At 40.3% G+C, this 25867-nt stretch overlaps 1 protein-coding gene across 1 annotated transcript in view; it reads left to right on the plus strand.

The window, feature by feature from the left end:
* The window catches only part of LOC110158820 (coiled-coil domain-containing protein 102A), a 187098-nt gene that overhangs the window by 111089 nt on the left and 50142 nt on the right, over positions 1 to 25867 (plus strand). The window contains 4 exon segments of the mRNA XM_055155025.1: positions 14312 to 14532; positions 16655 to 16763; positions 21608 to 21724; positions 23531 to 23740. Coding sequence (XP_055011000.1) covers positions 14312 to 14532; positions 16655 to 16763; positions 21608 to 21724; positions 23531 to 23740 — 657 coding nt within the window.

Below are 25867 nucleotides of genomic sequence, written 5' to 3' on the forward strand. Positions count from 1 at the left end.
ACCTGGTAAAACTTTTTCCCACTGGACACCGAAACATATGTGCTGCTTTATACACTGTGCACATGGACTCACACTTGTCCCGACCGCAATGGAAAGCGTGGAATTTCTTGTACAAATCATCGTTAAATACGCATTTGCGCTTCGGCACGTTGCAGACTGACCGACTGTTTGTGTCTCGCTCCTTCTGAGTGCAGAGAGTACGGACCTCTGTTTGGTCGCCCTACGCTACGCACAGCAACCTGCATTCGGTTTGTCGATTAAAATGAACGTAATTGATGAAATTCTTAATGATCAATTATCGATTAATTGACTAATCATGCCCACCCCTAGTCTGAACTGTATATTGCAGACCTACATGCAGCTTGTGACAAGACGACCCAAAGAAATCTTGCACAACCCAACAATGAGATAGCGAACCCTTCCCCTGAAAAGTCACATATTGCACCTTTTAATAGTGTTAGTCTATTGAAAAAGTGTTCAAAAGTATCTTAAAAGGCTTAAATTGTCTGAAAAACCAATTCAAAGCAGCTTGTGTGAATTGCTAATGGATGTAACCTTGAATGTGAAAGTGCTGGCTTGAATACAGTTTGGTCTTGTTTGGATTTGACCATCGGGGGAATCTAAGGACTACTGTACATTTTTTGCTGTTTGTGGTTTGAATGGGAAACTCCAGACCAACAGAGATGCTCAATATGATTCAGTTCTATGTAACTGACCTCAACAAGCGGTTTCAGTGGTCACAAAGGAAAATGTAACCTGAGTTTTTCTTCCTCAAGTCTGTAATGATGCGTAAAACTACTTCAGCCTCTTCAGAAAATTTCATGAAACCAGAACATGATTTTGATATTAATAATAAAGGTGCATTGTGTAACTTTTCTGGTGGAGGGTTCATCAAAAAAGGTAAAATGCTTCTTCTGAAAGTTCACGTTTCACTGTGATTGGTTGAACGCAGCTGTCACTCACTCAGAGCCTTACAGAGGTTAACATATTGATGCTTTTTATGTCATTTCATCATTTTCTGCTCTGTCTGAAGCTCTGTTACTCAAGTTAGACTTTAATCTGAGCTTTATTTTAAGACAATCTGACCGTGAAGAACTGACTTGGAGTTGGAACTACAGCAGGTGAGATGATTTGATACTGTTAAACAAGTACCTCTTGAATCATAAGAATATTAGTCAACACTAGTTTTCCAGTTAGTTACTCTCACCTAATTTGGAGCATAAACACATTTTTGGGACCCTACGATCAATCCACTTAAAACTACTGCATTTAAAATAGCAAGGGTCAACCATGATGTGACCAAAATAGCCGATCATCACAGGGGTCAGATTATGTTTACATTTGTATCTCCATATGGCCCCAGCCCTTATGGATATACTTTTTTAAATGCCAAACCTGGGCTCAGACTGAACGCGGTGCAGCTCCAGTCCAGCGGCCACAAATATTCAGAATAATTCAAAGTAGTGAGGGCATTTCAGACCACACAACATGTGACAGAGCTGCTGCAACGCTATGTGTTATTTCTTTGGGAGTCTGTTTTGGCTTTATATGACCACAAGTTGTTTCCCTTAATAAATAAGTACTGTATTTTTCGGAGTACAAATCACTCCAGCCAAAAATGCGTAATGAACAAGGAAAAAAACATATATAAGTCGCACTTTTTAGGGGACATTTATTTTTTAAAATCAGAGACCAGGAACCGACATTTCATCTTGAAAGTCAAGTTCTAGTAATAACAATAGAACAGAGAACAACAGACTGTTAATGTCACATATGAACAATTCTTCAGATAACTTTAACATAAACAACAGAACAAGTTTAACAAACTCTCCATCTCACTCCAAATCTCTAAATCCATTGAATTCTTCATCCTCAGTGTCACTTCTGAGCAACTCCGCGATCTCCGGAGGTAAACGGAGCGCCGCTTCCTCTTCTGTGTCACTGTCGTCAGACTCAGCATCAGTTCCAGTTAGAATTATTCCAGACTTTCTGAATCCCGACAGGATGGTTTCGGTATCACTGAAGTCCAAGTTTTGTCGATCCATCCAGTGACTTCCAGGAAAGTTGCATGGTGCACCCTCTGCTCACTTCAAACTTTATTTCTGCAGCTCAGTTACTGTTTTGGCTGAAGATTTTGCTACTTGCAGCTTGTAATCTGTAAAATATTATATTCTTTTGGGGGGCATTTGTGTTCAGTCTTCTCAGTTATACTTATAAATTAGTTTAAACAACTGACATGATACTGGCACAACAGAGACTCTTTCTGCAGGAGACATGCACAGTAGAGCCAAGTGACAGTGATACAGGAGGAACAGGAGCAGCAGATACTGACACACAAGACTAGAGCCTCTCGTGGCTGTCAGTGTGATCGTTTTAATATAGATGTCGCAGGACCACCCAAACCATGAAAAAAAGTGTAACTTATAGTACAAAAAATACGTTAGTTATCAAATTAACGAGTGGTAGCACAGCACCACTCACACCACAACTGAACTGGTCCAACACTGGAGTCTGAACTGTTCCTGTTCCAGTCTGAGTGAGGCTTAAATCTTTCTCCATCCCATCTGTGTCCTTTATATTGTGTGTAATAATGACCCAATTGTAGCAGGTGCACCGTCCGTTTGGCCCTAACCCAGATCTCTGCTTCTGTTCTGCCCTGACAAAGTGACCTCAGCCTATAAAAAAAAACCCCTTATCTTCTTGTAGTCTTGCATCTGTGAGGGGGAAGCGTCTATTTTTGGGGACCGTGCCTCCCCCCGCTTCTCCCTCTCTTTCCTCCTCCCATCTCCTCCCTCTTTTACACAGCGTTTTATCATCTCCTGTCCCGAGGGCTTGAAGACACTGCACCACTTCTTCTCTGTCAAATAGACCTACATTAGTGGCTGTGCTGTCCCCCTCTGCTGCCGTCCTGGGACAAAGAGGACGAGTTTAAACACAATACAAAATACTTACATGATACAAAGCTGTTATTAGGACATGGACATTGACACATGATTCCCCTGTAGTTTGGTCTACAAATGTTTTATAAATGTAATGGTTATTTGGGGAATACTCTATTTTCCGCTTTATAGGGCACCCTGGATTATATGGCGCACTGTCATTGAATGGTCTATTTTCAAACTTTTTTCACATATAAACCGCACCGGACTATAAGGCGCATTAAACGAAACACAACAGTTAGATAAGTCAGTCAAACTTTATTTAACGTGTTCACAATAACTCTCAGCTTTGTTCAATTGTAACGTGTAAAAAAAAAAACTGTCTGAGACGCTAAATTGTTAACGTATTCACAATAACTCATAATTGTTCAAACAGTTGGGTGATTACGGTGTCCAGCGCGCCCGCATCCCTCTCGTCATTATCCGAGTCAGTGTCGTTACTGTTCCCTGGCAGTTCAGTGACGATTCTGGTCTTGGTGAAAGCTCGGACTGATCCTTAGCCCAGGCGTCCCGTCCGTTGGCAGATCGTAGCGTAAGTCGCTCGGCGTTGTCTCCCTGTCTTGGTGAATGTGTGTTCTCCTTCTCTCATCCACTGCTCCCACGCAGCTCGCACTTTCACTTTATAACAGCCTTGAGTTTAAAGTGGGCGTTGTAAGCGTGTCTCTTGACAGGTGCATTTTGATATTAAAAGGAATCACAGTATGTTTTACTCCGCGATGCTCCTGACTACGGGAGCCATAATGCTGCAAGTGGTGCGGCTTTGTAGTTTACTAAAGTCGTACTAAGACACCCCAATAAATTCATATATAAGGTGCTCTGGATTATAAGGTGCGCAGTAGTTTTTTGATGAAATAAAATGCTTTTAAGTGTGCCCTATAGTGTGGAAAATACGTTATTTTGTTGTTTTCACAATTTTGGCTTTATTTTTTGAACTTCTAAACTTCTAACCTGGACCATGAATGCTTGTCTTGATCACAAACTCCTGAAAACTTGTTCTTAAATCCATTTTGTATTTTTCTTGAGATTTGAGACCTTTGAGATTTGAGATCTTAATACTTTTTTTTTTGGCAGTGACAGTGCTAATGAGTGCATTGAGTCACCATTGTAGTTCGTAAACATTCCACCATTAGAGATACATGTAGAACACCCCCAGACTGATGTCAGTGCAAACTATCAACACCAATTACATAATAATAATAATTGGAATGGGTAAAGTTAATGAGGTGTCTTGTTCAAGTACACAAGAGAAGATAATATAGTAAAAATGTATTCCTCTAAAGTCTTAACTCGTGTTTTTACTGCCACAGGAAAAGCTGTAAAAATTACTCACTGAAGATGTGCAATGATTGAATTTTATTTTGATTAAAATTGGATTAACCATTCTATCTGAAAAGCATGTGATTCTTTTATTAGTGAAGCAGTTCATATTTCAGTCTTGTCTAAAATGTTAGTTCTTCTGGATGTGGAAGGAGGCGTGTTTGGTTGTGGTTTGAGCCCAGTTTGACTCCAAATGTAAACTTGGTTTGGTCCTGGTCTAGTCCAAGTTTAGTTCTGGATGTAGTCCCACTTTAGAACCAGTGTAGATGTGGTGATTTTTTTTTGTGTGAACACATCTTTGGTTTAGCCCTGGTTTGGTCTCGGTTTGGTCCCGGTTTGGTCCTGCTTTGGTCCTGCTTTGTTTTTATTTTTGTCCTGGTTTGATCCAGGTTTGCCTCTGGTTTGGTCTTGGTTTTGCCCTGGTTTGGCCCTGCTTTTGTCCAGCTTTGGTCCAGCTTTGGCCCTAGTTTGCTCCTGGTTTGGCCCTGATTTGGTCTTGGTTTGCTCCTGGTTTAGTCCTGGTTTGGCCTTGGTTTGGTCCAGCTTTGGTCTTGCTTTGGTCCAATTTTGGTCCAGCTTTGGCCCTAGTTTGCTCCTGGTTTGGCCCTGGTTTGCTCCTGGTTTAGTCCTGGTTTGGTCCTGGTTTGGTCCTGGTTTGGTCCTGGTTTGGTCCTGGTTTGCTCCTGGTTTGCTCCTGGTTTAGTTCCTGGTTTGGCCCTGGTTTGTTCCTAGTTTATTTCTAGTTTGGTCTTGGTTTGATCCTGGTTTGGCCCTGGTTTGGCCCTGGTTTGGCCCTGGTTTGGTCCTGGGTTGGTCCTGGCTTAGTCTTGGTTTGATCCTGGTTTGGTCCTGTTCTACTTCAGCTTTAGTTCTGGATTTAGTCTCAGTTCAGAACCACTTTAGACGTGGAGATTGTTTGCACAAGCTTGAATGAGCCTTCAAATGTGCACTGGAAAATGAATCCAGATTTCAAAACATACTGTTCATCTTTAATCTATTTTCCTTTTTTCTTTACAAACCCGTGCAGCTGTATACTCCACAAAGTTTAAAATGTTAAGTGGCGTTCTGAGAAGTGGCTCTATCAATAACTTGAACTCTTGACTCTGTTGTATCTGTCAAACTGCCTGGTCCCTGAGAGAGTCTGTAATGATGTATAATGACAGTGCTCTGGGTTAAACTGCACTTTCTACACATGAGAGAAACTGTCCGTCAAATCCCGCTGTTTCTATGGCAACACGAGGACCAAAAACTAACCCCTCCCAGAAATAAAACCGTAACTGAGGTCCACAGGTGTTATGACGTCAAATATTAGATTCAAGATTGTGATTTTGTGAATTGAAAAGATACTAGGGAAATCCTTAATGTGATTCACAATGTAGTAATCACTGGTTTCATCTTCGTCTTTATAGGTGACATTTTGAAGACATTTCATAATTTGAAGGATAAAATATTTTGTTAAAGGTCCTATCTTATGCAAAATTGACTCTTGTGAGCTATAAGTCATGTTCTAATGTTAACTCTAATGTCTAACATACCTGTGTGTTGTTTCATTCACACATATGTTATTAGGTTCTTTTTACAGAGTGTTACAACCCAGTGCTAGGGACAAAGGAAAGTAACACAAACCAGATATGATGTAAAGTAAATGGGTTTTATAAAGTGGTGTAGGTAAGTACAATAACAAAAAAAAATAAACGTTCACGTTTGATATTTCAGAATTCCACAAATTTACTAAACCACTCATAAACTAAGGTATTTAACAGCAACAAAAAACACTGCCCAAGGGCCGAGCCAAAATGGCAAAACTAAAAATTATAGTACCAAACACACTTTACAATATCAAAGAGCGAAAGGCTAAAGATGTGAGGGGCGAACTGAAACTGCCATCCAGCCGCCAGGAGGGACAGGCCACAGCACTTTATTTGGTCGAGGTGATTGATGTGGAAGGATGTGGAAGGAAGGGATTGGAGGAACGGGACGTCAATCCTCCAACCACAGCACAAGGGGTGTCGGAGCCAGACCACAGCATCGGAACCACGGCCCACCAGTCAGACAGCAGGCACCACACAGGACATGCAAATACGGAAGATACAAGCGGTAATACAAACGGGGAGCGCCAGGCGATGCGGAGCTGGAGAGACAGGCCGCGAGCCGTAACAAGAGCAAGAGTTTGTTTTCATACCTGACAGTTTCGACTGCTCACTACCGGTCTTCTTCAGAGTGGTCATGTGATGTTGCTGTGACGTGTCGCTCAGCTGATTTAAACAGGTTTTGGTGCTGTCTTCCTACCGGTGGAGGCAGGACGACAGCTCCGCAGTCCGACTTCCTCAGGACAGTATCCCAGGTGTGTGAGAGTAACAAAGCCCCCTCGTCCCAGTTTATAGTAGGCATGTTTCTGTATTTTGATTGCCTCTTTAATCCAGCGGCGATGTTTGTTTTCCTCTGTCCCAATGATGTTTGCTCCCTCCCAGTCCATAATGTGGTTCTCTACACACCGGTAGGAAGACAGCGCCAAAAACCTGTTTAAATCATCTGACCAACACGTCACAGCAACATCACGTGACCACTCTGAAGAAGACCACTAGTGAGCAGTCGAAACTATCAGGTATGAAAACAAACTCTTGGTCTGAAAAAAGAACCTAATAACATAAAATATCAGAAGACCAAATGAACCTCATTGGACTATTCATTCACATGTTTGAGTAGCACTACATTATTCATCTGTCTACATCTGCAAAGCTCAAAATGCTCTGTTCCACCTTGCGATGAAATGATGAAACGGTCATTTTCAAGTTAACAGCTGCCTTTTACTAGCCTGATTCCTAATTCTGCGAGGTCAGACAGTTTCCACAAAGTGAAAGTGAAATTCATTCGCTAAATGGTAGGCGGGTGCTTTTCTTATTTAACCATTCGCTGCTATTTGGTCGTGATGTATGGAAGAAGGGCAATAATGTCTTTCCTCTTGATAAAATTCACCAAACATTTTCTTTGTTCCGGCTTTAAATCCTCAATCTCAGGAATCGTTGCCAACACAGAATGTCTGTCTTCGTCTACATCCATCTCGACCACTTTGTTTACTGTTGTGCTGCTCCACAAAAGGGACCCAGACAGACGCTTGAGTTTGACGTCATGGCTTCACAGCTCTTCGCTGATTGGCCGGTGCACGGTCTACAACTTCCAGGGTTCTTGCAAACTGTCTATTGTATTCTGATTCCTGAACTAGTCGCTGGAGAAAAATTAAATTGAGTGCAGGCCCTAGATGGCAACAGCCTTTTACCATTTGCGTATTAGAAATGGTCAATTCCAGTGCTAAAACTAGAAAAGCAGTCAGAGAGCGCAGACCTCCGCCAAGGACTACTCCCATTTTTTATATAAATTACGATAAAATCAGTCTTCTGGATCAGATCCGGATCAGCCTTTGGAATATGAAAGAGGATCCCATTGTCCATCCCTGAGTCAAATTTCATGGGGTTTGGTCAATAATTAACCGAGATATTGAGAAACAACATTTTTGGCCCCATTTACCACAATGTTAACTAAAATTTCAAAGTGATCCAGAATCCAGGATTTCTTCCGGATCACCCCCAAAATTAAATCAGTTCTTCCTTTTCACATTTCCAACAAATCCTGAAAATTTCATCAAAATCGGTCCCTAACTTTTTGAGTTATGTTGCTAACAGACAAAACAGACAAACAAACAAACAAACAAACAGACAAACGCCGGCAAAAACATGATGATCCAAATGATTCTATTGAAGGTGTATGGAGTTTAAAAACACAGTGGAATGCTTCCTGTATTACCACATGACCGCACAAGTGTTTTCTGTTTGAGAGAAGAACTCAGCCTAAATACTCAGGATTTGTGTGTTAAACATGTGTGAATGAAACAAAACACAACTCCAGGTCTGTTTGTGATGAGGAAACAATATTATAACATCTATCAGAAAATATTATAATATTCGTAACACTATGGCAGCCGTTTTTTTATACATTACTCTGAAACCCATAGATAGAGGAGGACGATATTGGCAAAATGTATACCTTCAGATTTTATAATATGCAAAAAACGAGATTTAAAATGTATTTTGACTTAATAAATATGATAATAATATATGATAATAATAAACACAATGTCCCCGTCCTCAGTTTCCATCGTGGGCCGATTTATGGGGGAAAAGTCCAGGGCTGTTTTGGTCCCAGTCCGTCCCTGCTAAAACATCTTCAGGTATTATTTGAGTTTTAAGTATCGGGCACATGTGGAAAGACTCAATTACCCAGAAACCTGCAGAAATATGACTTCATACAACACACAATTTTTCCATTTTTAAATTAGTATCACCAATATATACTCAAATTTTCTTCACAACAAGATTCACAATATTATAATTTGTTATATAGCCCACCTCAAATTCATACTGCTACGTTTATATAATATGATGATAACAATAAATCAACCTTATATAGATTAACGTCTTTGTTTTGCTGAAAGTTATATACATTTAGCTTACATTTCTTGGATAGATAAACTGAATTATTGGTGCTTTTGAATTCTTATGGTTGTTCTTAATCAGTTTTTCATTCTTGTTCATTATATCAAGCACATGATTTAGATTTGTAGGATTTAATTAGGACTTTTCCCCATTTAAATGACATAGTACTTGATTAAATTTGCGTTTGTATTTCGTTTTTGCTATCATAATATACAGTGGGATATCGTTGCCATGCCAGATCGTTCAAATCAAGAAGGAATCCTCATCCTGAAAGCCTTTTAATAAAACAGGTAGCATCTATAATCAGAATCAGCTCTAAAATAATTAAAATCAGACGTCTCTTTTGTCCTCAAATCCTGCCCTCCACCTCCATCAGGTCATACTCCGACACAATGACAAAACCGCGTCTTATTCTTCACGAACACATCTGTGTGATTGGTGCGGTGGCAGCGGAGGTGGTCCCGGACTTTGGAGGTAGTTTTCTCAGCGGGTTATTTCCTGTCTCTTTCTATTGTTCTCACTCTTGAGTATTTCCACATGTGGCACGTTCAGATCATTTGCACTCACCTGCTGTGCCGTGGCGCCCTCTGTTGGTCACCGGCTCTAATGACAACGTGTATTTTGGATTATTTACAGCGTGTATTGTAGATTTAACCTGCTGTTTATTATTGTCGATTTATTTTAGCATTAGTCATAGTCACTTATTGTTTCTTAATAGCTTTGTGGTCTTATAGTTTTATAGTCGAGTCACTCTTTTTAGGACTTGAGACTTGACTTGATAAAATGGACTAAGACTTTGGACTTGACTTGGACTTGAAGGTCAGTGACTTGGGACTTGACTCTGACTTTGATGCCTGTGACTTGAGAAGCACTTTTAAATCTGAATTCTTTCTATTCTGACTGTAATTCACACTAAGATCTTGTCAAGATGTTTAAAAAGTACAGTTTGTCTCAAAAGTTACATAAATTGCAAAAATATAAGCTATTTGTTTTAAAGCAGGGGTGTCAAACTCATTTTGGTCCGGGGGCCGAATCCAACCGACTTTGATCCCAAAGGGGCCGGATCAGAAAACTCATGTCATATAAACCCCAAAAATAACAATAAGATCAAATATTTGTGCAGAAAAACCCAAATCTATTACAGAAATCTTTTTTAACTGATGAACTGTTTCTTTTACAAAATATTATAATATTATGTACAAACCTGAAACTTTAAGATAAATGCAATTTCAACACAATGTTTTAACATGAACTTGTATTCAAATAGGAATAAGTAAATTTTTCTTGGAAAATCCTGCACTCGGCTCCACTTTTCTCATGTTGGACATTTTGTTGATGAGGGTGTCACGGTCAACAGTCAAAACGATCGTCCTTTAAGAGCGTTTGGAAAGAGACAAGTCTTCATTTGTGCTGCTCTGGTGGGAGGGGCCACGTACAGAGACGTTGGAGACGCTGTTATGCTAAGCACCACAGAAAATTACCAATATTTTAAGAGAAAATACAATTAAAATATTTTAGTAGAAAATCAGCCAAGGGCCACATTAAAGGTCTTGGAGGGCCGGATCCGGCCCCCGGGCCTTATGTTTGACACCTGTGTTTTAAAGGCTCAAAGCCGACAACTTGGACCTGACTTGGATTTATGGACCAGTGACTCGAGACTTGACTTGGACTTTGTTGCGATTGGTTTCCAGTTTTAAATCATCTGGTAAACACTTCTACAATCTGGCCCCTTTGGCAGAGAAAGAGACTGACCAAGAGTTTCCTGTACATAGTGACATCACAAGTACCACTAGTAGCACCTCTTGTATTAACTCTGTTTGTACATTTTACCCTCCAAGAACTAATATCTAGGTAAGTTAAAATGGCTTAAATTAAGAACTTTTTACTTTATTTGAGTCGATTGAATGTGGCACGTAAAATTATCTACCAATGGAATAAGTGTGTTTTTCTTGATTGAAGCAATATTACATTTCATTTCTTATTTTAAGTGCAAAGAGTTGTTGTTTTTCTTATTTTAAGTGTAGCAAGATGTAGTTTCATATTTTACGTACAAAAAGTCTTGTTCCACTGGTTGATAATTTTACTTGTCAAGTGAAATGTGCTCAAATCTTGATAGAACTTTAAATCAAGTCATCTTAACTTAACTAGATTTTAGTTTTTGCAGTGAATTCTGAATTCAGTGGTACATCAGAGTTAAGACACTTAAAAAATAACATAACATTATCAAAATTGGTAAAAATTTTCAAAGTTAAATAGGTTGTTTCTTTAAAATTTCACAGTGGTGCAAGTGTCTGGACTTAAATTAGTTGCAACAATTTCTCCTACACATTCATAAATAGGGAAGGCAGGTGAAGGCGTTATAACCTGCAATCTTCTGGTTTGAGGGTGAAAGCTTACTCCCTGTGCACTTTGTCACAGTAATGATTGTAGCAACAGTGGGCAATAATTGATTTTGCACCAAACTCTCTTTATATCTTGCAGTGGTTTTGAGTTCCGTTTTGATTAAATGTTATTGATATTTATAAGGAATATTAAAAAAACGCACAACATAACCATTTTGTTAAGGGTCCATCATCTCCTTATGTCAGGGGTGGGCAAACTAAGGCCCGGGGGCCATATGCGGCCCTTTAATCTTTTTAATCCGGCCCCCTGAACTTAAATAATAATAATATTTTCAGTGTTTTAAAAGTTATTTCAATAAATAGTAAATATTGTGGGACTTGAAAGACAGATATTTTGATGTAATGCTTTGTAATGATGTTTAAATATGGGATATTTCAATAACATGGGGTATTTTTTTCTCTTATGAGGTGGATTACAAAAAAACTCCATGCATTTGCTCCTGGTTTGGCCCTTTCATCAAATTTTAGAGCCCTTTGTGGCCCATGAGTCAAAAAGTTGGCCCACCCCTGCGTTATGTCTATGCAGGTTTTTAGCCAGGCTGGTGCCACCTAGTGCCTCCACTCAGTTTCATTTCTCTCCAGCGACTAGATCAGGAATCAGAATACTCTAGACGGTTTGCAAGAACTCCAGAAGTTGTAGACCGCGCACCGACCAATCAGACAAGAGCTGTGAAGCCACGATGTCAAACTCAAGCGTCTGTCTGGGTCCCTTTTGTGGTACAACACAACAGTAAACAAAACGGTCGCGATGGATGTAAACGAAGACAGACATTCTGTGTTGGCGACAATTCCCGAGATCGAGGATTCAAAGCAGGAACAAAGAGAATGTTTGATGAATTTTACCAAGAGGAAAGACGTTATTGTCCTTCTTCCTACAGGATTTGGCACATTACATACGTCACGACCAAATGGCAGTGATTGGTTAAATAAAAGTATAATAGTAAAAGTAAATAAAAGTACCTGCCTACTGTCCAGCAAAGGCGTCCTAATGCTGCGAGGTCAGACGGTTTCCATAAAGTTAAACTGACTGATGAATCAGGCTGGGAATGTCATCTGTCTTACATATTTTACATTTCATTTTTTTTTTAATTATTGCTCAAAGGATGTCCTGAAAGTTATGTATTCTTACTTTGAGCGACTCCACCTCTCCATAAATCTCACCTGCTTGTCTCCATGGAGATAGAAATGTTAAAAGCCATACTGTGGAACATTCCAGGCAAGCTGTAACATCAGTGGAGACAAGCAGGTGGCGAAATCTCTACCTGAAAAGTTACACGATGCACCTTTTAAAGCCAAACCTTTTGAAAAACTACGACTAAAAATGATTATTATAAAAATCTATAAGCACCATCCAACATTTATGAAGAAGTTTCTGACAATCCCAAATCATAAACCTTGAACCATGAAGGATATTAAAGTTTATATGCCTCATAATGCGTAAAACATCTGTGTTTGGCTCAGAACTGCACACACGCCTCTACAGTTAAAAACCTCGCTGGGTCCATCACATTTTGTAGAGTAACCACAAATTTCCCTGTTTCAAATTCCTGTGTTTTTATGAGGAAATCCCAAAGAAAGGCAGCGCATTGAATATCTTAAAACAACACGGCAAATTATTCAGCCAGTGGGAGACGGAGGATCAAATCAAAATATTGGCAAGAAAAACACAAGATTTTGGGTGCGGATGTGCTTAGAATTCTCTGATGTTTGGCCAAAAATACATATTTGCTGTAGCTCGGAGAGAACTGGGACTTTCAGTGTTTTCAATCTGCTGCTGTAAAAGAAATTACCAAAAATGTGTAAATTTGAAAATACCGTTTGAGGTTCGGAGAGACACTGACAACAGATTGGCACAAATTTGAAAAGTGGTTTGATTTAAAGCTTTAGAGAACAGAGGGGATTGTGGGAAATCTGCCCCGGTGTGGTTGTGTTTTGGCAAAGTTTCAAGTATTCGCTCTCATATGAATATCAGACATGGGGGATTTTCATTGACTTTTAGACATACTGGAAATGCTTTAATCTTTACAGGGGAAATATTATGTTTAATCTGATTTACCATGTGTTAATGTTGCTTCCTGAGAGTTTTGGTTCCATTGATTCCTGCAGGTTTGAGTCATCCTGTATTGTCCCGCGTTTGAGGTTTGAGTGCTTAGAAAATCTCAGTTTCCTCTACCCCCTGTCCCCGCCCACAGCTCTGTACTTACCGTATTTTTTGGACTATAAGTTGCTCCAGACTACAAGCCGCACCAACCAAAAAATGCAAAATGAAAAAAACATGTATAAGTTGCACTGGACTATAAATCGCACTTTTTGGTGGACTTGGACTGGAGCCCTGTGACTCGAGAAGACTTGATGCTGCTCCTCACACATATAAATGTTTTTAGAAAATACTTTTCTCTTTGCAGAGAAGTACTGTGATGTGGTATCCTCAAAAGTACTATAGTAATAAACAGTACAATACAACAGAGGGAACTACATGGAACATGATCCTTCCATTTCAGTGCAGACTACATGACAAAATAACTTATGAAACACTCTAAAATCTTGATTTATTTATTTTTTTCTATTCTGACTGTAATGATTCACACCAAGATCTTGTCAAGACATTTAAAAAAGAAAACATAGCATTTCTACAGCACAATAAATAAATAAAAATATATTTATATATACCACAAGTTTTTACAATTTAGTTTAAAATTCATATAAATTGCAGAAATCAAAGCAATATTTGATACTTTGGGACTTGAAAACGACTTGAAGCTCAAAGCAGACGACTTGGATTTGACTTGGATTTGACTTGGATTTGACTTGGATTTGACTTGGACTTGACTTGACTTGGACTTATGGGCCAGTGACTCGAGACTTGACTTGGACTTGCCTGTATTTGACTTGGGGCTTGACATGAACTTGAGGTCAAAGAATTGAGACTTTGAAACAACGACTTGGTCCCATCTCGGCTAATTACTAATAGTACTACTATGACATGGACAACTCTTTCTTGCATCTTACAAATAAATTTCCCTTTGCCACTACCATAAAAGGACTCAAAGATGAGTTCTTGAATGTTGAATTTTAGTAGTTTTCAGGAATAATCTGTTCCGCCCGTATAAGCAGTATTTGTATTAGTATATTAAATATATAACCCTGTTTCTTACCTTCTCAGGACATGGAAATACTGGAGACGGTGTTGCGCTCCGGTCCTCCAGGGGGCGACGCTCAGGAGTCGTGGGACAAATCGGGCTCGTCGCGTCCGCCGTCGAACAGACAGGAGCGCAGTCGACAGCTGTGGGACGAGCTCAGCACCACAGAAGAAGACCAGAGCAAACTCAACGCTCTGCAGCTCCGACTGGACGAGTCCCAGAAAGTCCTGCTCAAGGAGAGAGAGTGAGTCATGAGAGCGGGAGACTGTTCTCTTAAATTTACTTTTATCGTTGTCAAAAATATCAAAAATCAGATACAAATCAATACTAAAACTAATATTGAAGCTAGATACTCATTTGAGGTTTGTTTCTATGGATATAAAGAAATAAAAAGAAACATAAAACGCACACCAAGATTCCTGCAGAGGTGCAAATGCAAGGAGTAGCCAGATCAGGGTGAAAAAATGCATCGCACACTCGGTTGGCCGATGTCCAAATACTATTTTATTAACAAAATAACGTTTCGCCAAAAAAAGCCTTCATCAGATATTTTTCTTGTCTTGGACCACAGCACACAAAATACCCACTCAATGAATGGGAGGTCCCAAAGTGAGGTCACCCAGTGAGTTCAGCCCATTCTACAACAAGAAACAACAATTTACATAAAAAAAACATTTTATAAAATACAGAAATAGTTTGTCTATCACAAAAAACATCTTAAATCAAACTCCACATTCAGTCCATGAGGAGTAAGAGTTTTAAGATGGTGAATCCAGAAGTGTCTCTTTTGGACTGGAGCATCTCTAGATTACCACCTCTAGGGGGCAGTTCCACATGTTCAATGCCAATATATCTTAAGGAAGAGATGGGATGGTTAAAATCAACAAAATGAGCCGCCACAGGATAGTTCATGTTTTTCTATGGATATGTCATTGCTCTGCCTGAAATGTTCCACAGTGTGACATTAAACGGCTTTACCTTACATTTATTCAATTACAAGTGGTTTTATAGCTCAAAAATACCTAGAAAAACAACATTCTGACTTAGAGCAGGGTCACCTTTCCATAGATCTAACCTGTAATATCTGGTTTGATCTCCATGAAGATAGAAAGGTTTAGTGCCATACTGTGAAACATTCCAGACAAAGCAGTAACATGTCCATAAAGAAAAGTATTTGACAGGCCCTTCACCAGAAAAGTTACACAATGCACAATTTAACAGTACAAAATGTGAGTTTTCCTGAACAGTTTTAGTGTCATTTTGGCTGAAATGTGGAAAGAAATACGAGTTTTCTTAAAAGTTCGATCTACGTCAATCTACGTTCCTACCCTCACCTATGGTCAAAACGAAAAGATCGCGGATACAAATGGCCGAAATGAGCATCCTCTGCAGGGTGGCTGGGCGCTCGGAGTAGACACGCTGCTCCTCCACGTCAAGAGGAACAGCTGAGGCTTTGTCCCAGATGCCTCGTGGGCGACTCTCTCGGGAGGTGTTCTGGAAATGTCCCACTGGAAGGAGGCCCCGGAGAAGACCCAGGACACGCTGGAGGGACTATGTCTCTTGGCTGGCCTGGGAACACCTTGGGGTCCCCTCGGAGGAGCTGGAGGAAGTGTCCAGGGTGAAGGAAGTTTAAGAGTCCCTGCTCAGACTGCTGCCCCTGCGACCCGGTCCTGGATAAGCGGAAAAAAATGGATGGATGGATTAAAAGTCCTGTATTTGACCCAACTGATTGATGGTCTTTTGTAAATATGTTCCCTCATCCAAAGTCCAACCTTCAAAACACTCACACTGTTCCACTTGCTGATGTCATGAAGTTTTGCTCCTCTGTGTTTTTAAAATCGACACAATCCAACAATATAATTTCAGATCTCAAACTGATTGCACTACACTATTTGTCTTGGTAAAAGCTGACGGCAGGCTTTGATCTGAGCTTTATTTAAACTGCCACGCTCAAGTCAATGCACACTCTCCTGACTGCATGACTGATGAGTGGCTGGCCCCATCACCTCACAGCAAGAAGGTTCCAGGTTCAACTCCCACCTTCTGTGTGTAGTTTGCATGTTTCTCCCTGCTTCTGGTTGGTTTGGCTTCCATCAACCCAAAACATGTTCCATAGGTAAAATCTTCTAGCAAAAAAAGTCCTGACCAAAATTAGCTCGAGATCTGTAGATGGGTCCCCTGCTGGCCGAGCGGCACTGAAAGATGGGTCAAATGTGTAAGACAAATTTACCTAGAGGGACAGTTAAATGTACCTTAACAGTGGACTCACAGGCTCAGGGCTGAATGCCTCTTGTTTACTGTAGCTCCTCTAGACCCAGAATGATAAACGTGTGTAATATTGTGTTATGTTTCTGTTTGTTCCCCAGAGACAAACTGGCTCTGAGTAAAAGCATCGAGCGACTGGAGGCTGAGCTCAGTCAGTGGAAACTCAAATACGAAGAGCTGAGCAAAAGCAAGCAGGAGGCACTGAAACAGGTGAGATACAAGCAGGACTGTTCCTCCTCTGTACCAATATATTCACTGTCCTTCCTCTGTACCTTGTATATTCACTCTCAGGACTAGGCAAGCGGCACTGAAACATGTGAAACAGCACCAAGAGGCATTTATAGAACAGTTGAGATGATAAAAAGAGTTTTATAAGGCTAAAAGCATAGACATGGAGGTCACGCTTGAGTTGCACAGAAAGTGTCTTGAAAAGGAACAGGTTAAAGCTGTAGTAAATCAACACATACAGGGCGACAGGTTACTGCAGTTCTTCAGAAAATCAATATGTGGCGTAGTTGTAGTTGTTCAGATGTAACTTATTAAACAAATATATAGAGAAACTTTATTGATCCCGACAGAAATTCAGGTTTTGCTGCAGCTCACTGTTGCAGTTTTATGTAGTTATAGTGTTTGTTTATTTATTGGATCCCCATTAATCTTTTCTGGGATAAAGACTATTCTTCCTGGGGTCCATGTTGGCATAATTTACAATAAAATGTTCCATTATAATAACAAAAAAGTTCACACATAAGTTCATACAGTCCTGTTCCATAGTATACTACACTACAGTACACTACTACAACTATAATATATCCAATAAATTGCAATGCATAACTAGTGACTAAATATAATAATATACAATTTCCAATATATTTCTTAAACATTTTCTTAAAGTGAGAGTGAAATACAACTTGATGTTTAATTTCATAAATGCATGTGTATCTTAACTGTTAGAAATTAGCTGTATGTATAGTGAGTGTTAGGGCTGGGTATCATTAAGAAGTTGCCGATACGATACACACCTCGATACACAGGCCACGATACGATACAAATCTCGATACAGTGCACTTTCGATTCGATATGATATATTTCAAATCGATTCAGTACAGTTCAATAAAAAAATAAAGGCAAAATCATGGCTGTGATACTAAAAGTGTTTGTTAAACCACTTCTTGTGCAAAGTTCATATGAAACACAAACATTTTAATCCTCAAAACAGTGGCAAAATGTCAAATGTGTTGCATAAATGAGTTTCCTTTCACTCCACAAGCAACAAAACTGTAGCGCTGTAACAAAATAATTTAGTAAAACACACGAAAAATACTCTTGGTGATATATCGATACAGTAGCCCACGATATCGATACTGTATCATCACATTAAACCAGAGGTGTCAAACTCATTTTGGTCCGCTGGCCGAATCCAACCTACTTTGATCCGAAAGGGGCCGGATCAGAAAACTCATGTCATATAAACCCCAAAAACAGCAATAAGTTCAAATAGTTGTGCAGAGAAACACAAATCTATTACAGAAATCTTTTTTAACTGATGAACTGTTTCTTTTACAAAATATTATAATATTATGAACAAACCTGAAACTTTAAGATAAATGCAATTTCAACACAATGTTTTAACATGAAATTTTCTCATGTTGGACATTTTTCTGATGAGGGTGTCACGGTCAAAACGATCGTCCTTTAAGAGCGTTTGGAAAGAGACAAGTCTTCATTTGTGCTGCTCTGGTGGGAGGGGCCACGTACAGAGACGCTGGAGATGCTGAAAATTAACAATATTTTAATAGAAAATATAATTAAAATATTTTAGTAGAAAATCAGCCGAGGGCCACATTAAAGGTCTTGGAGGGCCGGATCTGGCCCCCGGGCCTTATGTTTGACACCTGTGCATTAAACGATACGATATATAGATATTTTTGCACACCCCTAGTGAGTGTCCAGTGAGTGTGCTGGTGTTATGTACTTTTGTGTGATTGTTGCTGTACTTTTCCGTGTCCTGTAGATCTTTTCACATCAACCTGCTGAGGGACTGAACATGGAAATTGGCCACACTGGCTATAATCTTTACATATTTACATTTTAAATGTTCATTACTATGTGCTGTCCCTTTACAAATAAATAAATAAGAAATAATTGGATTACAACGAGTATTGTGTGGGGTTGTCCAAAAATCTGTACTCAGGTGCTTATTGATACTAAAACTCATGTGGAATCCTGATAATCATTTAAGGAGGTACCAATACCGAGGTTATAGCTGGACCATTTCCTGAACCTTTGAAACCTTTTCTATTATGATCCAATTGTGGTTAAATGAAGGATTATATCAACTTGTTTCTAAGAATAACTTGTATAGCTTTAATCTTTATCAATACAATACAATAATAATATATCATAGAATTAAAACTACATTAAATAAATTCATAATTATCTATATTTCATAAAATGAGGGGAAATGTGTGTATATTTTGGTTGTAATTTTAATGAAATGCAGCCAATCTCAGTGTCGCTGTTGCCCTTCCCTTGTTTGTCCACCAGGGGGCAGTGCTGCTTTGTGAAAACGCCCTTTACATGTTCCTCCCCCTGAAACAGAAGCCCACATTTATTACAGTGTTTGATCAGATTAGACCAAATGAAAGCAAAGGGCAGTGGGTCAGAGAGATACCAGCAGAACGGCATTTTGAGATAAACCAGGCGCAAAAGCGGAGATCAAAACGCGATTTGTTTCGGTTCTGATAGATTCGAGCCGGACGAGGAGATGGTGCCATTGGATAACAGGACACGCAGACACATAGGACGGGAGGGCGTCTTTATCTGGACCCTGATACCACAGATCACAGGAAGGTTTAGAAATATCTCCGTAGCCGTCCAAGTCACAGGGAAATGTCAAGCAATTACAGGCAGAGATGTGAGATAGAGTTGAATTATAGGTCAAAGGAGTTACGACTTTGGGATAGCCCTGGCAATAAACAGAAAATTCAAGGCGCTGTATGTAACCTGCTCTCTTAAAGGACTCATATGACGCTGTTTTCTGATCTAGAGCATGTTATAATATTGTTTCCTCATCACAAACAAACCACGAGTTGTGTTTTGTTTCATTCACACATGTTTTGTAGCTGTTTTCATGGTAATAAGTCAGAAAATCGTTATTTGTTCAAGTATTTAAGATGTGTCAGATTACCACAGTTATTAATTTCCATATTTTATTTGTGAAAATGTTTACCTTTAAGTTAGTGACCTTTTACCTTGCCCCAGAACTGAACAGAGTGAGAAAATAATAGCCGCAAAAGAGAGAAAAAGACGATAGAAACACAGAAAAATGTGTAAAGAAAAACACATCAAAATTAAAGAAACGCTAATTAACTACCACTGGTGATGTGTAGGCAAACACAGTAAATATTGCTTTCAATTCAGTTTCAATGCATTCATTTAAAGGTATTTATGCAAAGCTAAGCCTTTTTCTGTGTCTGTCCTGATTTTAGTTTTCACTGTGTTTCAATGTGCTGATGGAGTTGAAGATTACTAAGAATAAATATTCAGTACGGAGCGTGAAGTCCTTTTTGTGAAGAAAACCACGGTAGCTACATGATTAATCTCGTATATTTAGTAACTTGTTCACTCAAACTGATTCTAGAATTAAACTAAAAAATCTATTTCATGATGTAGATATTCACATAGACAGAGATTTGTGCAGTTTAAATGCTAAACATGTGATCTGTAAACATCTGTAGCATTCAAACTGCATAAATCTCTATCAATGCCAATATCTACATCATGAAATTGTTTATTTTAATTCTAGAATCACTCTGAGTTAACAAGATACTTATTAATAAATTACTTATGTTTTATTCATGACCATAACATTAGTTTTGCTCAGGAGTAGTTCACTGAGGCTACGTTCAGACTGCAGCCTGAAGTGACCCAAATCCGATTTTTTGGCCTCTATGTGACCTGTATCTGATCTTTTAATGACAGTCTGAACGACACAGATCAGATTTTTTTCAAATGCGACTCAGGACACTTGGATATGTGGTCCTGAAATCGATACATATCTGATCTTTTGACATGTGACTTCAGTCTGAACGGCCAAAGCGCATTCATCCACCTACACATTTATCAACAAGCCACAAACGTCACTATTCTGCGCTGAAGTAGGCGAAAATTGTTAATGAACATCGCCACTCACCACTCTTGACTACGTCTCCACATCCACACGTTTCTTGCAACGGACGTCGATGCCACTGCCCCACAAAACGCCACGGCCAAAAACCTCGTCCTTCTCCTTCTTAATCTCCTCCTTAAAACAAGTAAGTTGTTCATGTTCTGGCTCCGGTACGAGAGGAACTTTAAAATCTCCAGGTGCTCAATGCTCGCGTCCATGTTTGGACAACTTCCGTAAACACAGAGACGCTCACTGCGGTTGACGTCGTCGTGTCTCCAGTGTGCGTGTGGGACACTTTTGGGCCGTTTAATGTTCACACTGAAGATCACATACAAGTCGCATTTAATTGGAAATGTGAACGACTTCGCAAAAACATCGGATTTCACAAAAAAATCCGAATTGAGCGTTAAGCCCTGCAGTCTGAACGTAGCGTCGTTGTTCGCCTTTATGTTTTCGTCTTTCTTACCTTGATAGTTGTGGATAAATTCTTCATGTTTATCCTTTGTCGACCTTGTTGGTTGAAGATTTGGTGATGAGGCAGATTTATGAAGCTGGTGGAAAATACGCGAGACATTTCCACAGATATTTTGCCATAAAAAAAAATTAACACAAGTGACGTTTATCCTACATCGCGGCACTTCCGGCCGTTGTGAAAAAGGCCTGTACACCCCCAGTGTAATGACGCTGCAAACTATATTTATACAATCCATATGTGTGTGAATGGGTGAGTTCACACATGGGTGTTTTTTCATTCACATACTGTCTCTGAGTCACTTGAAGGTAGAAAGGTGCTATATAATGTGACGTTTACCATCTGTCTGGGTCAAAAATACACAAATTCTGTGCAGGTTCTGTTCTGTTGACTTGTCTCTCTCTCCTCCAGCTGAACCTGTTGAAGGAGATGCATCAGGACGAGCTGGGCCGCATGTCCGAGGACCTGGAGGACGAGCTCGGGGCCCGCTCCAGTATGGACAAGAAACTGGCCGAGCTACGAGCAGAGGTCAGGACACGACAACTACACCAGTAACACGACAACAAGTTGTTTTTTTTAAATGTGCTTATAAATAAACTTGAATTTAATACACCGATGCACTCTAATATACTATAGGTTAAAGGTGCACTGCGTAAACTTTCAGGTTGGGGGCCCATCGCCTTCTTGTTTCTATGGATATGTCATTGCTCTGCTTTGAATGCTCCACAATATGACATTAAACTTTACATTTATTCAATTACACGTGGGTTTTATAGCTTGAAATATTCAGAAAAACTGGCATTCTGACTGTGAGCGGGGTTAGCTCTCTACAGATCCAACCAGTAACTTGGCCTGGTTTACACAATGCACCATTAATATAATTTCGCTCTGGCAACACTTTTTATGCTGTGAATCTCTGCCAAATGTGGCTCTCAAACCCATTTTTTGGCCCTCAGGCCTCCTGTTGAATTGGCCACAATTCCAATGGGTACTTATTGCAATTGTTTGGAGCTCAAAACCATAAAATTATTGTAGATGAACATGGCTTTAAAGCATTTTGTTCAAATTAAATACAGAATCGCTATATTATTTACACGCACGATATCTCAATGGCTGCTACTCTGACCTCACAGCAAGAAGGTTCTGTACACAATTTCTATGTTTCTCCATTTCTAGCTTTTTTGCGCACTCCTCCTTTATTCCAAAACATATACTGTAGGTAAAATTATCCAGCTAAGGTAGTCCTGACCTACCTTGATTCATCAGCCAGTTTCACTTTGTGGAAACCGTCTGACCTCGCAGTGTTAGAAGGCAGGTACTTTTCTATTTAACTGATCGCCACTATTTGGTCGATACCATGGATGTATTAAAATAACTGGATACAGTATTGCTAGCTTGTAGCTGCCTCCAGTTGATGTAGTGGCCACTCACTGGTACTACAGCGGAAAAAAACCCATGGGCCAAGACAAGATTTTTCTCATAGAGCACAATGTATTCATAAACTGCTCGTGTTTGGCTGACAGGGCACATTCAACTTTCATAAATGTCGGATTTTATGGCAAGTTTTACCTATTTTTAGACCATAAACTTTTTCTCAGCTCAAAATCCTTCAGTTGTCTTAAAAAACACTTTATAATCGTTCGCTCCAGCTCCTCTCTGCTCCTCTTGCTCTGATTGGTCAAAGCGATCATGTGATACACGAGACCACGCTCCGTTCGTGCATTCGCGTGTGCCCGCGGGAGAAAAGAGCACGACTGCACATGCTCGGTCGGCCCACAGCCACCAGAAGTACCTCACTGGGGTAAAGGCAAATCTGGAATCATGCGCCACTGAGCTCGGCCCATTGACTTGAATGGGTGGCCATTTTGGAACCCAGGGCTTGGTCAAGACGTATATAATGCGTCGCTAAGGGGGGTAACTGGTATATTAAGCTTTTCCCAAATCCCGTAGGAAGAAGGACAATAATGTCTTTCCCCTTGATAAAATTCAACAAACATTCTCTTTGTTCAGGCTTTAAATCCTCGATCTCGGGAATCGTTGCCAACACAGATTGTATGGCTCTTCGCTGATTGGTTGGTGCCCCGACTCGCACTCCCCGGGTTTTTGCGAATCGTCTAGTGTATTCCGATTCCTGTCCTACTCGCTGGAAAGAAATTAAATTTTGCTGAACTTTTGCAGAAATTTTGCGACTAGTCCTGACCAAGACTAGTTTGAGATCTGGAGGTGGGTCCCTGCTCCTGACAGGTTTCCCCAGCAGCACTGAAGAATGGGTCAAATGCAGAGGACTAATTTCACTCTAATAAAGTGTCCCTGTCTTGTCTTGGGTGTGATCAGATGGAGCGTCTTCAGGTGGAGAATGCAGCAGAGTGGGGCAGACGGGAGCGTTTGGAGACGGAGAAACTGGCCCTGGAACGCGACAATAAGAAACTCCGAGCTCAGACCGAAGACCTGGAGGAACAACTGACCAAGAAACGCCGCCAGGCCGCCTCCGCACTGGACTCTGACCTGAAGGCCATTCAGACAGAGCTGTTTGAGAGGAACAAGGTAAGAACACACACACATCATGATAATAAAACTCAATTTCAGTGCTGATGAGGAAAAGGGTTGTACAATGATGATAAAAACATTTTTTTAATCAATTCTCAATTCATATCTAGTTTTGGTACTAGTTTTAATTTAGATTTATATCTGGATATAAATTTTTGTTGTTGTTGTTGTTTTTAAAAAGTCAGTCACAATATTGTATTTGTTTTTTAAATCAGGACAGACACATCAAATAATAATCTTAGATACCGTGGGAAAAGTAGGACACAGTAGCAATATTTAATTCATTCACTCTTTAGTTGTACAGCACATTTAATAAGCAAGCAGGGATTGAACCAGACTCCTGAATTTTATGGGCGGGTATGTGGGGGGGTAGTGATTACACACAGGCAGGTCAGGACCAAATCAGGACTAAACCAGGTCTAGACCAGGAATAATCTTGGACTTAAGAGAGAGAGAGAGAGAGAACCCCGAGTCCGTGGAGCAGGGTGTCCGCAAAGCGCGATCGGGCCACGGCGGCGCTTACCTCCATGCGGCGCGGTCCGGTTTTCTTCTGGTTTGTCCTGTTTTAGTCCTAGTTCCATCCTGGTTTAATCCTGGACTCAGTCCTGGGTTAGTTATGGTTTAGTCATAGTTTAGTCCCAGTTCTGTCCTGGTTTAATCCTGAAATCAGTCCTGGATTAGTCCTGGGTTAGTCCTGGTTTAGTCCTGGAATCAGTCCTGGGTTAGTTCTGGGTCATTCCTAGTTTAGTCCTTGAATCAGTACTTGGTTAGTCCTAGTTTAGTCCTGTATTAGTTCTGTTTAGTCCTAGTTCCGTCCTGTTTTAGTCCTGTTTTAGTCCTGGTTTAGTCCTGGGTTAGTTCTGGGTTAGTCCTGTTTTAGACCTAGTTCTGTCCTGGTTTAGTCCTGTTTTAGTCCTACTTCTGTCCTGGTTTAGTCCTGTTTTAGTCCTACTTCTGTCCTGGTTTAGTTCTGTTTTAGTCCTAGTTCCATCCTGGTTTAGTCCTGGAATCAGTCCTGGGTTAGTCCTAGTTCCGACCGGGTTTAATCCTGGAATCAGTCCTGGGTTAGTTCTGGTTTAGTCCTAGTTCCGTCCTGGAATCAGTCCTGGGTTAGTTCTGGGTCATTCCTAGTTTAGTCCTTGAATCAGTACTTGGTTAGTCCTAGTTTAGTCCTGTATTAGTTCTGTTTAGTCCTAGTTCCTGTCCTGGTTTAGTCCTGTTTTAGTCCTACTTCTGTCCTGGTTTAGTTCTGTTTTAGTCCTAGTTCCATCCTGGTTTAGTCCTGGAATCAGTCCTGGTTTAGTCCTAGTTCCATCTTGGTTTAGTCCTGGAATCAGTCCTGGGTTAGTCCTGGTTTAGTCCTAGTTTAGTCTTGGTTCAGTCTGTGGCATGTGCATTTCTTCTGCTCAGTAAATAATTCCTGTGAAGTGATGACGTGTTTTTGACAGTCGCGTCGCGTCTGTGAATTCGCGTTCGTACTGAAGAAAGCCAAACCGTTTCATTTCGTGATTGTAATTCCTGAAGTCGTAACTTTTCAATTCGTATTCTGACGGATGCGGGCGGGTTAAGGGTTTAACTTTGACATAATCGCGGGTAAACGGGCGGGTGCAGGTCTCCAAAAATGGACCCATGCAGGACCCTGGATTGAACCGGTAACCTTTTGTATTAGTGGTCCTATTTTTCCCTCTCCTCCTCACACGGTTCCGATATCTTCACACGTCTTTGGTTGGTCCTTGCCGTGTCTCTCAGACTCTTAAACAGCCCTGTGCTGCGGACAATGCCAGATGGATAGTGTTTTGTGTTGTGTTGAAACCTTCGTATTGATCTGGTCCAAAATGAGACGAGGTGCAGAGAGGGAGACGCAAACACACACTCGGCTCTGTGTCTCCGTGGGGACTGTCACCGCTGACCTCCACTTTAAACTACTGGAGCTTTAACCTGAACTTTTACACGGCTTTTATCGACTGAAACAACCTGGGGCCAGGCCAGTCCAAATGTTGTGTTCAGTGTTCTCCTACAGACGGAGAGTAACAGTTTGTACACGGCAAAAAATTTGAGAGCTAAAATTGACTTTCACGGAATCAATTTTAACATTTTCTCAGTGTTTATGTGAGTCCAATCTGG

Source organism: Boleophthalmus pectinirostris, unplaced genomic scaffold (genome assembly GCF_026225935.1).
Source record: "Boleophthalmus pectinirostris isolate CB_2022bp ecotype Guang Dong unplaced genomic scaffold, ASM2622593v1 HiC_scaffold_19, whole genome shotgun sequence".
Lineage (NCBI taxonomy): Eukaryota > Metazoa > Chordata > Actinopteri > Gobiiformes > Gobiidae > Boleophthalmus > Boleophthalmus pectinirostris.